The sequence below is a fragment of the Fistularia commersonii genome, chromosome 3, assembly GCF_037954325.1.
Source record: "Fistularia commersonii isolate RoL2024-O1a breed Wild chromosome 3, RoL_Fcom_v1.0, whole genome shotgun sequence".
NCBI lineage: Eukaryota > Metazoa > Chordata > Actinopteri > Syngnathiformes > Fistulariidae > Fistularia > Fistularia commersonii.
The window spans coordinates 10,477,263-10,488,505 of NC_141286.1; the positions used below are offsets into that span (position 1 = coordinate 10,477,263).

Below are 11,243 nucleotides of genomic sequence, written 5' to 3' on the forward strand. Positions count from 1 at the left end.
AGTGAAAACAACACTTAACTTAGCACCGCCCCCTGATGGGCGACGCCGGAACTACATGTAGGAGTTGAAGTACTACCACTTTCCAGTAGTAGTGAAATCGCAAAGAAAAGTTCTCAAAAATGTCCTGAATATTATCGGTATTAAAATATATACAAATGGGGTGTTAACATATATATACAAATTCAATATAAAAACAAGACAAACAGAATGCATTGAGAAAATATATATTTATTATTAGAGGATGGGGTGACAGAGGTCAGTGCTTCATCTCCCGCTGCTCAGTTCCTCTCCAGGACAACACACCAGTTGCCCTGGTCATGGTAGCTGCTCTGCACTGTCACCCCGGAAACCTGGGCACACAGAGCCTCCAGCTCCCCCCGCTGAAACACGTGGTAATAGCGGTGGAGGACAGGAGCGGGGTCCCTCCCAGGGTCAGGCCCCTGACCTTCAGGCTGGGATCCAGAGCCAGACATCTCCCCTGCGCCACCTCCTCCGGGCACCGCCTTCAGGTGCCAGGGGACCAGGAGGTCGCTGGAAGCGAAGGGAGTGCGGTTGGTGTGTACACTCAGTCGGACCTCCACTCCCGGGGCTCCATTCTCAGGACATCTAGCAGGGGGGTTGCAGGTCCCAGCATGACCCTTGTTGTAATCCTTCAGGTACTTGGACTTCTGCTCCTTGTACTCCTGCTCATAGGCCCAGACATAGATCAGCCCCCGAGCACCGGGCTTCAGGAGCCGCACCAGCTCCCGGACGGCTTTCAGTCGGCGTTCCTGCAGAACATACAGCCGCAGGTCCTCACACTGAGAACAAAGGAAGTACTTGGGACGTTCATGAGTGTGTGTGTGTGTGTGAGTGTGTGTACGATAGCAGAGTCTACAGGCTGGTTTCCCTCAGAAACATGATGTGTGTTTACGGACCTGTGTGGAGAAGTGGTGAATGACTGCGATGGAGATGCAGGCGTCACAGGAGGCCGTTCGCAGCGGGACATGGAGGGCGTCTGACACGAAAGCCTGGAAGCCCCTCTGCCTGCAGATCTGGACCAGGCTGCTGCTGCGGTCACAGCCCACCTGAGCAGACATGGAGAACAGCATGGAGGCCAGACATCGTAGGCTGCGCCCTCAACTTCACACACTCTATGCTAGGGAAACTATGTTCTCTGTTCTCCTTCTACCGAGGATAGAGGCAAAAACACCAGCAGAGAGGAAGATGAGGAGCTACTGGAAGGAGAGATTATGAAAGTAGATATGGAGGAGGAGGGCAGAGGGAGGTGTGAAGCCTGGGTGACGTCGGGAGTTGGGATCAACACGGGTGCGCAAACACAAAAATATGGGGGGGAATAGGCCGTTACCATAGCAACTGAGCCAATACAAACAAAAAGCAAGCCAGCAGTGGGTCAACACGCCTCTGCAGCGAGGACGCTGTTAGCCTGTTAGCTTACATTAGCATAACAACCCTTTCCTGCAGCATTAATGCATGTGTGTGCTGGTACCCACAGCGACAATCTCTGGGTTCACCCCCAAGTATTTCCCATTTCCGCATCCCACATCCGCCATCACGCTCCCTGGCACCAGTGAGGACAGGAAGTGGCAGACTCTGGGCCACGGTGAGTGGCGGGTGCTGCTGAAGTGGGCGGCAATGGCGTCATACACGCGGTGCACGTACTCCTTCTCCAGGTGGGCGGCGGCGGCGCTGCAGCGCGGGAGCGAGGGGGGGGAAGGCAGTGATGTGGCGGGAGCAGAAGGTGCCCCCTGGCTGTCACAAGTGGAGGGAAAACCTGAGGGGGGGGGCAGAGACAAATGGCATCAGGGTAGTTTGCAAACGCCACTGTATGGGTGATAACATGCACGTGCGGTGATAACATCTGCACGTGCATGGCACTCACTGCAGCGACACGGTTCGTGCCGGATCCTCCGGAAGGTGAAGGAGGTGCGGGTTTCCCTCTTGCTCAAGGTGAGCTCACCGCTGGACGGAACCATGTCAAATTTGCGCGGGGTGATCCTGGGAAAAAAGAAAACGGGTCACAAGGGGGCAAAGCCAATCCAATCAAACACCATAGAAGAAGGAAAGCTTACCCATGGCTCCAGAGGAACCTGCTCTCGCCCTTCATCACAAGGAGGCTCCGCCCCGGCAGCACAACCTCCACGGCGCCGCCGTCCTCAGGATGACGGAACTCCATCACTGTCTGTCACACACACACACATCATGCCTAAAATATTCAGAAGCTGAACGGGAAATTGTTGCCACATGCACAGTGGTGAAGAAGGTAATCAAGAACTATGCAGCTCTCAAGTCACAAAACATGAATCAGTGGTAAATCAAGTGGTCAGCGAGACTTTAAGCACCGCTGTTTAACGTGTTATCAGAGGAGGAAATTAGACGGCCTCTGACGGCTTCGCCGTCACCTGGCAGCAGGGGAGGGGCGGCGTTCTCCCTACGCTTGCTCTCTTGCCGCCAAGAGCGTCTCCGTCCGAGCGTGGGCGTTTGATCCTAATGCTTCCTTACAGCACCAACTCTTCTGGGAAATTACATCGACACGACTTCAGACTGCATCCCTCCAACTTCTGACAGCAGGGAAATTGGATTGGGTAAAGAAGAGACACACGGCAGTGTGTGTGTGTGTTTGTGTATAAGTGTGTGTTTTAGGTGTAACTGAGTGAGCAATGTGCTGACAACACCAGTAAATTAATCAGATCTTTTGCCGAGGCTGCAAATGAAATCTGTCGGTAAGGCGCACACAAAAAGACGTTCAGACGTATTTGCGCACGCACACACACACACACACACACACACACACACACACACACACACACACACACACACACATACACACACACACACTCTATTACTGTGACTACACAGGTCCCGAGGAAATTTAGACAATCAATGAAACCAAAGATAAAGGGCCACATTAATTTTGATCCTAGCAACCAGCCTTCACTGCACGCACGCACACACAGCCTGTCACATCAGATGCGTCTGCTCAGCAGCCTAATAACTCTTCTCAGTGCCGAGGCGTTGGACCCCAGGGGACACCAAAGCACCCCTCCTGATTGGATAATGACTCTCCTACTTCAGACAATCGAAGCGCATGTGTGTGTGTGTCTCAGATCAGATGTGCTTGCACCAGGTCAGCCGATGAGCTTGTCGGTTCACACCTGTCTTTGTAGATAACCCTGTGATTGACAGCGCCCCGACCCCCCTCCCCCAGGCTGAGCCCTGTCTCTCCCCCGAAGCGCCAACCAGGACTGGCTGGTGACCATATGATGCATCTCACCTGCGAGCCCAGGCTGAGGGACAGGATGGTGTCCTCGAAGGCAGAGTGTGTGTCGACGTGGGGTGGGATACCTGGGCACAACCAGGAAAAGGTGAGGCACAGTGTAGCAACATGGTTGGCTGATGCCCACTGGAGGCTGCTATCTAATGGTATGAGTGGGTAACTGGCACGCCTGGGCATTTCACTCTTTCATGTTGTTATTAATAATTTCAAAATCATATTTCAAATATATTATTTATTTTTTATTGTGATATAGATCAGCTATTGATCCTGCAGACAGATCAGTTCACAAATTAGATTGTTGGGCCATCATGGGAAATACACACCCTGTCCACACTTGTACTGGTTGACGGTCAGCTGGTCTGGCATGGCATCCACGTGTCCGCTGTTCACACATCGCTCCAGCAGAGGCCGACACTCCACGGGCAACCCTACACACACACACACACAGCCTATATAAATATCACATTACCACATGATAATTTGATTTGATCAAACTTTATTATCATTACACATGAACGGATACAGAGTAACAAAATGCAGTTAGCATCTAATCAGAAGTGCATATGAACAGAATGTGTGCTATTTACAGATAAATGTGGTCTTTACAATATAAATGCAATTTATAATTTGTTTTGCAGGTAGTGCAAGTAGAGGTGGATAAGATATGAAATGCTGTAATTATTGATAATAACAACAATGGATCACCTGCAGCTAGCGGCTTGTCTTTGTCCACATTGTTGCAGTCGTAGCGGAACTCGAACCCGTAATGTTTGACTTGTCTGTGCTTCAGAGCCTTCTGAGCTGAGAAGGTGGCAGATTTGGGAAACCAGTCAGAGAAAGAAATAACCCCCTGAAAAGCGGATTCCAGCATATTCACCCATTAAGCCATTTTCGGAGGGCGACCAGTCAACAGCGGCAAGCAGCAGAGCCTCCTCCTCTGGCGTCACAAAGTCCTCCAGCAGGGTTAGCCCCCCTGGCCAGGGTCTGGGCGCTGGCTCGTCACACGTCACTGCGTGCAGAAGTCGAGAAGAACACATGACATTGAGGAAGTTGTCCAGGAAACGTTAGCTGGCGAGCTACAGGCCTGCGGGTAACACTCCAGTCGCACCTGAGTCAACGTAGCTGAGGTAGAGCGTGACACTGTTCTCACCACATTGCAGCTTCTGGCCGTTCAGGCTGGCGTGGGCTGCCCGGGCGTTCTCCACTGTCCTGTGGCAATGAGAGAGAGAGAGAGAGAGAGAGAGTGAGTACCGGCATCCATGCCAGATGGGAGAGCAATGGCGAGGAGGCTGAGCGGGGTCAGCACCGCACCCGTATGTGACGAAAGCGTAGGGTTTGTGAGGAGGCATGACCAGGTTCTCCACCTCCCCCAGCTGGGCCAGCTCTGCTCGCAACACCTCACGGCCAACACCATTTCCCAGACCGCCATTCGCCACCGCCAGACTCTGGAGAAGACGGCGGTGAAGATTGGCTCTTTATTTACAACTTACAACACAATAAAGACAATGAAGGTGCTAATCCTTTACCCTGGAGAGGGTATAATAATTAATAACTATTCTGTTAACTTGTAATTTAGAATGTTGCAAGGTAAATATCTTTATAATATTGCTATAAGCCAGTGATAAGCATCCTTAAAAAGTGCATATGATTTGATTTCGAAAGTTTTATGAAGTCCTATGTTGCTTACAGAGCTTTTTACAAAACTAGGTTCTATTTCAGGCAGTGAACGCAACGTCTCAAGTTTATAAACTATTTCCAGCACCCCGAACCTGACAGCTAACTTCTAGCAGCAAAAACCCCAAAAAAGTCTGAAATTTCAACTCCCGCAGTTTATTAAACGAGTTGGTGTTAAATAAAGCTTTTTGTACATCTGTATAAAATATTTTCACAGACTTGCTACTTGGGAGCCGTCGCCGACGTGCAGCGCCAGCAAGCATACTAGCAAGCCTAGCTAATCAGCTAGCCTTCTTCTTCTACATCTGGCGACTTCCTCCCGCGTCACCTTCGTCGGCTGCGTGGCCGTGCGGACCCCGGCGTGTTTTAGCAACGTGTGGCCGGCGCGGATTTGTTTCCGGAGGACTCTTTTCTCTTCTTTACTCTTCTTGATAGCAGCCCGACACTCGTGCGGGGCGTCTGCGTCCATTGTCCGTCGGTCAAATATGTCCGGGTGAAACAACCGGCTTTTGGAAGGGATTCCTGAATAGTTCCTGGCCGGAAACTGTGGGAGGCCATAAAACACGCAGCAGGAAAAATGTCAGAGCCTCCGAAGCTTGTTTTTTTTAAATGCATAATTATCAATAAAAGTCGGACAACCAAATCTGCTAGGCAACCACAAGAAAGGAAGCAAGAGACACAGAAAACACACTCTTCTTTTCATAAACAACAGGAATTAGAACCATTGACAGAGCCATAAAATAAAAATGACACAACAAAATATTCGAATTCTAAAGAATGCACTAAAATATTAAAAGTAAATGGAGAGAATAGTTGATGTAATGTTCAAACATAAGATATATAGTTGCAGTTGGTGCATTTAATGTCATATTGATAATTTCAGTTAAAAAATTGGGAAAATTGTCCCGGGTCAGTGGTTGTCCGTCAGTATACATGGCCCTGCAATTTACTGGCAACCGGTCCAGGGTGCACCTGCCCCTTGCCCATGACAGCTGGGATATGCTCCAGCATCCCCCGCAATCCTGACTGCAAATTAAACAGCAGACAATGGATGAATATTGGGACTATGACAGGAAAAGGTAGAGAGTTGGTCGACATGATGCAGAGAAGGTAAGTGGATATACTGTGTGTCCAGGAGACCTGGTGGAAAGGTAGTACAGCTTGAAGCTTAGGGGCAGTTTTAAGTTGTACTATCATGTATAGACAGGAAGAGAAATTGAGTAGGAGTTATCTTGAAGGAGGAGTTTGTTAGGAATGTTCTGGAGATGAGAGAGTGGTAATTGTAAGTAGTTAGCAAAGAAGGTGTGGGATACTGACAGGACTGAGGAGAACAGACAGGAGTACAGGGAGATACAACGTAAGGTAAAGATAGAGGTAGCAAAGGCAAAACAAAGGGCGTACGATGACTTGTATGATCGGTTGGTTAGTAAGGTGAGAATGATCTATACAGGTTGGCAAAACAGAGAGATAAAGATTGAAAGGATGTACAACAGGTCCGGGTGATTAAGAATAGAGGGGGAAATGTATTGACGAATGCCAGAAGAGTGATGGGAAGATGGAAAGAGTACTTGCAGAGCTGATGAATGTGGAAAATGAAAGGGAGGCAAGGGTAGAAGAGGTGACTATTGTAGACCACAAAGTAGCAGAGATTAGTAAAAGTGAAGTAAGGAAAGCATTGAAGAGGATGAAGAGTGGAAAGCCAGTTGGTCCTGATGATATACCTGTGGAGGTATGGAAGTGTCTAGGAGAGGCAGTGGTAGAGTTTCTGACTCGATTATTCAACAGGATCTAAGAGAGTGAGAAGATGACTGAAGAATGGAGACAAAGCGTGATGGTGCCCATTTTTAAAAATAAGTGGGATGTACAGGATTGCAGCAACTATAGAGGGATAGAGTTGATGAGCCATATAGTGAGGTTGTGGGAAAGAGTAGTGGAAACTAGACTGAGACCAGAGGTCAGCATTTGTGAACAGCAGTATGGCTTCATGACTAGAAAGATTTCTACAGATGCAGTATTTGCTTTGAGAATGCTAATAGGGAAGTACAGAGAAGGCCAGAGAGGAGCTGCATTGTGTTTTTGTAGACCCAGAAAAAAAGCATATGACAGGGTGCCAAGAGAAGAGCTCTGGTATTGTATGAGGAAGTCTGGAGTGGCAGAGAAGTATGTTAGACTGGGGCAGGACATGTATGCTAGCTGTGAGACAGTGGTGAGGTGTGATGTAGGGGTAACAGAGATGTTCAAGGTGGAGGTGGGACTCCATCAAGGATCGTCTCTGAGCCCCTTCTTGTTTGCAATGGTAATGGACAGGCTGACGGATGAGGTTAGACAGGAATCTCCATGGACCATGATGTTTGCGGATGACATTGTGATGTTGAGGAAAATCTAGAGAGGTGGAGGTATGCACCAGAAAGGAGAGGAATGAAAGTTAGTCGCAGGAAAACAGAGTATATGTGTGTAAATGAGAGGAACTTGTGAGGCTACAGGGAGTGGAGATCAAGAAGTTGGAGGATTTCAGGTACTTGGGGTGAACACTCCAGAGCAACGGAGGGTGTGGAAAAGAGGTGAAGAGACGGGTTCAAGTAGGTTAGGATGGGTGGAGAAAAGTGCTAGGGGCGCTATGTGATAGAAGACTATCAGTCAGAATAAAAGGAAAGGTGTACAAGAAAGTGGTGAGACCAGCGATACTGTATGGACTAGAAACAGTTCCAATGACAAAAAGACCGTGGGCAGAAATAGAGGTCGCAGAGATGAAGATGCTAAGGTTCTCTTTGGGAGTGACAAGGATGGATAGGATCAGGAATGAGTGTATCAGAGGAACTGCACATGTTAGATGTTTTGGAGAGAAGGTCAGAGAAGCCAGACTGAGATGGTTGGATCATATACAGAGGAGGGATAGTGAATATATTGGTAGACGGATGCTGGAATTGGAGCTGCCAGGCAAGAGGTCAAGAGGAAGACCAAAGAGAAGATTTATGGATGTAGTGAGAGAGGATATGAAGGTAGTTGGTGTGAGAGAGTAGGATACAGAGAATAGGGTTAGATGGAGAAGATTGATTCGCTTTGGTAACCCCTGAAGGGAAAAGCTAAAAAAAGAAGAAGAAGAAGAAGAAGAAGAAGAATGGATGGATGGATGGATGGATGGATGGATGGATGGATGGATGGATGGATAATTTCATTCAATCTTTTATTCTGATTCAAGGTTGTCCACCTTGCAGCATGCACCTTCATCTTTGTGCACACTGATTGGTAAATGCTGGTGAAAAAGGCTGCAATTCTGAATTCATAGTGTTTTCAGTCACCTTTTATCATGTTTTGACCTCCCATCGCTACAGGGGAGGAATTAACACTGGGTACGCGCGCACACACACACACACACATACACAGCCATGCTCTTTCAAACAGTTGTGCTTGAACCCCTTTGTTGCAGTGCAAAGAGCTTCAGAAGCATCTCTGAAGTCTGTGTGTGTGTGTCCATCATCAAGCTCCACTTCTTCACCACCTGACAATAATAATGTCTGGTGTGAATTCCTCTGCGGCTAGATGACATCTGCATGAAGTGTGTGTGTGTGTGTGTGTGTGTGTGTTAGTGTGTGCGCGTGTGTGTGTGTGTGTGTGTGTGTGTGTGCGTGTGTGTGTAAGGTGTTTGTGTGTGTGGGGGTCACCTGTCCCTGGCTGTCTCAGTGGGTCATCATTGTCAGTTTAGTCCTCACTGTCATCAGACAGCAGAGTACATGCCCCCCCTCCACTATGACATTCATGTTATAATTATTTTGATTTGCTTACCTTGAAAGCACTGGATAATACCATGACACCAAAACACACACACACTCTATTTGAATTCAATACATAATTTGAGAAAATTTTTCCATTTGGCCGCGTGTGTGTCATGGTTTGAAAGGTTAGGGAGCAGCAAACCTGGAAAATATTTCCCCCACAGTGCTCAAGGGCAGCTTCCCTTTGCCAAGCCCCCGAGATGGGGGTGTAGCGATGAATACTGCAGTGGAACCACTTGTCAGCCCTGAGACGCTCCAGTCCACTCCACTCCACTTCATTCCACTCCACTCCAAAGGCCAAACTCCTGCTGCCAGCATCTCTGGCTTCTAATTATTTGGATCCTGTGGGGCAGTAGTGGGTGAACTCTGCAACCAGATCCCGCTTTTTAAAATAGTGGTTCTGAACTCCAGGGTCACCAGGGACTGAGCTTCTCCTGCCTTTGGAGGGAGCTGGGTCATCGGATACAATGGAGGCAATGGAACCGCAAGGGGAAGAAGGGCAGAAATGTGAAAGGTGGCTTCCCTCACTGGAGGGGGGAGTGGGGAGATGAAACTGGTGAGCTAATTTTATTAATCCCACATGAAAGGCCGCAATGCTGGACAAAGGAGTCAAACATGGATGTCAAGCAGGCTCTCTGGGAGCTCCAAGGAGAGGAACTCGTATCTCCTCCACCCCCCGAGGGGGAGACGGCTCAGATGCTCTTTGTACTCAACACTTCTATTTAAATCCAGCTGGTTTAAATCCCCCCATTCCTGAATGAGTGTAGTTTCGCTGGTTGTTTGGAACCAATGCTGAAATACCCCAACCGGATCTCCTCAAAGGGCCGATCCAGCTGGTGACAGCCATCTCGTCACCTCTGACCAGTGAAGCAAAGCAAAAAAAGGGGCGAGACGAGTGCTATATGGCTGATGGCTAATGTATAGCTAATTGTAAAAAAAGAACAAGACCTATATGCTTCTGGAGCTGCTCTTGGAGCATACAAGTCTGCTTGTATCTTCTCCCTGCACTGCTTTCTGTGAAGAACCCCGTTAGCCATTAGCTAACTCCACACTTATTCTGGCCAAAATGTAAATAGTCCTGTGCAAGCCCAGGGAAGCCCTTTGAGGCGAACCAGCCCAGAAGAGTTTGGACCTGTTTGCTGGTCCATTTCTTGCTGTTTCTGTCCCAAGAAAACATCTGACCAGTGTATAGTTTTCAAAAATGGTGCTCCAAAACTGCAAGAACTATCTGGTAATGGGCGCAACTCATGACTTCCACCAAGCACCCATGAGTTCCTATGGAACCCTAAAAAGAATCTGCCTCAGAGTAGGAGCTTAGATGGTTCTAGGAGCTGAGATCCCTGGTCCCTGGTTCCTCTGCTGTGCCAATTCACTGAGAAACAGACTAGTTCTTGAAGAGGTTCTTGGAGTGAGGAGAAGGATAGTGATGACATTTAAAAGTTGTGTTCCTGTGTCTTAATGTCCTGCTGCTAAGCAAATGTAGCCAAAGTTGAGGTCTTAATGCATGTTTGGCGAGCTCCCTCGAATCACATTCTATTTTAGAAAGGTCTCATGGCACCAGGTCATGTTTTGGTACAAAATGGAGCCAAAGAACTATTCACAATCTGCCAAAACACACATCATAATAACCTGAGTGTATATACACACACACACACACACACACACACACACACACAGACTGGCCATGTCCCAGAATGCATGGAATGGTGTTGTGGACACCATGTTGACGCCCCTTTGTCTCCTTGCATGTTTAGTGAGAAGACCCCGGCAGCATGTTTCCGAGTTATAGGCTCCAGGGGGGAGCGGGGGGACTGCCCAAACACACACACACACACATGCCTGAACCCCCACCCCTGCTCAAACCACCCAGATCTCATGACAATGGGAGTCCCTGGGTGAAATCGCTATTAGCCGCACATTGGCGGCCATTTTGATCTATGAACCCCCCGACGAGAATTGCCTTGGAATCTTGCGATGAAAAGGTTGGATCTTTGTCCCACCGTGACCCATGGGAGTGTGTGTATGTGTGTGTGTGTGGAGGTTTCACACCCGTTCACCGATAACAGCGGGCTAAGCAGTTGTTGAGTGTGAGATGAGCCGTGGAATTTGACGCGGTGAGCCGTCACAATCAGTTTCCTACCGGAAATACAAGATATAACTGGTTAGTGTTATAACCTGGGCAGGGGTACTGGTCATAACACTGGCAAGTGTGACATCTTTGCATGTTATTACATGTTTATGACATGTATATTACATGACATTATGTTTTGATCAGCTCAGAAACGGCCCTCGTGACACCAGATAACAACAGACCAGATGCTTCAGGCTGACCTTTCATTTCTAAAGGGGGCTTCACATCAACCCCCCCAACCTCACCCTCTGATAAACAACTTTTAAATGTGTCTGTGACTAAAACAGTGGGGGTCTCAGGTGGAGGCCATAGAGCCAGGCAACGCAGCTGGGATTTGAACCGACGTGCCGCCCATGTTCCATTCAGGAGAGCTGGCCATGCTCGTCTT

General features: G+C 48.4%; 1 protein-coding gene across 1 annotated transcript; it reads right to left on the reverse strand.

Moving 5' to 3' along the window:
* Positions 1-208: 208 nt before the first annotated feature.
* On the reverse strand, positions 209-5,439 carry alkbh8 (alkB homolog 8, tRNA methyltransferase). The gene is made up of 12 exons (XM_086143633.1): positions 5,280-5,439; positions 4,589-4,722; positions 4,386-4,486; positions 4,155-4,286; positions 3,983-4,078; positions 3,601-3,705; positions 3,275-3,345; positions 2,073-2,182; positions 1,883-1,998; positions 1,494-1,774; positions 918-1,067; positions 209-770 (listed from the first exon to the last, which is right to left on the reverse strand). The coding sequence occupies exons 1-12, from the start codon at positions 5,418-5,420 to the stop codon at positions 279-281; spliced, it is 1,929 nt and encodes a 642-aa protein (XP_085999759.1). The 5' UTR covers positions 5,421-5,439; the 3' UTR covers positions 209-278.
* Between the last annotated feature and the right edge of the window lie 5,804 nt (positions 5,440-11,243).

Coding starts and splice junctions, on each gene's coding strand:
- alkbh8 (XM_086143633.1), bottom strand. CDS start 5,420: ATGGACGCAGACGCCCCGCACGAGTGTCGGGCTGCTATCAAGAAGAGT. Junction 4,287..4,385: donor CCTCAGCTACGTTGACTCAG/GTGCGACTGGAG, acceptor TTCTGCACGCAG/TGACGTGTGACGAGCCAGCG. Junction 3,346..3,600: donor CCAGTACAAGTGTGGACAGG/GTGTGTATTTCC, acceptor GGTTGTGCCCAG/GTATCCCACCCCACGTCGAC.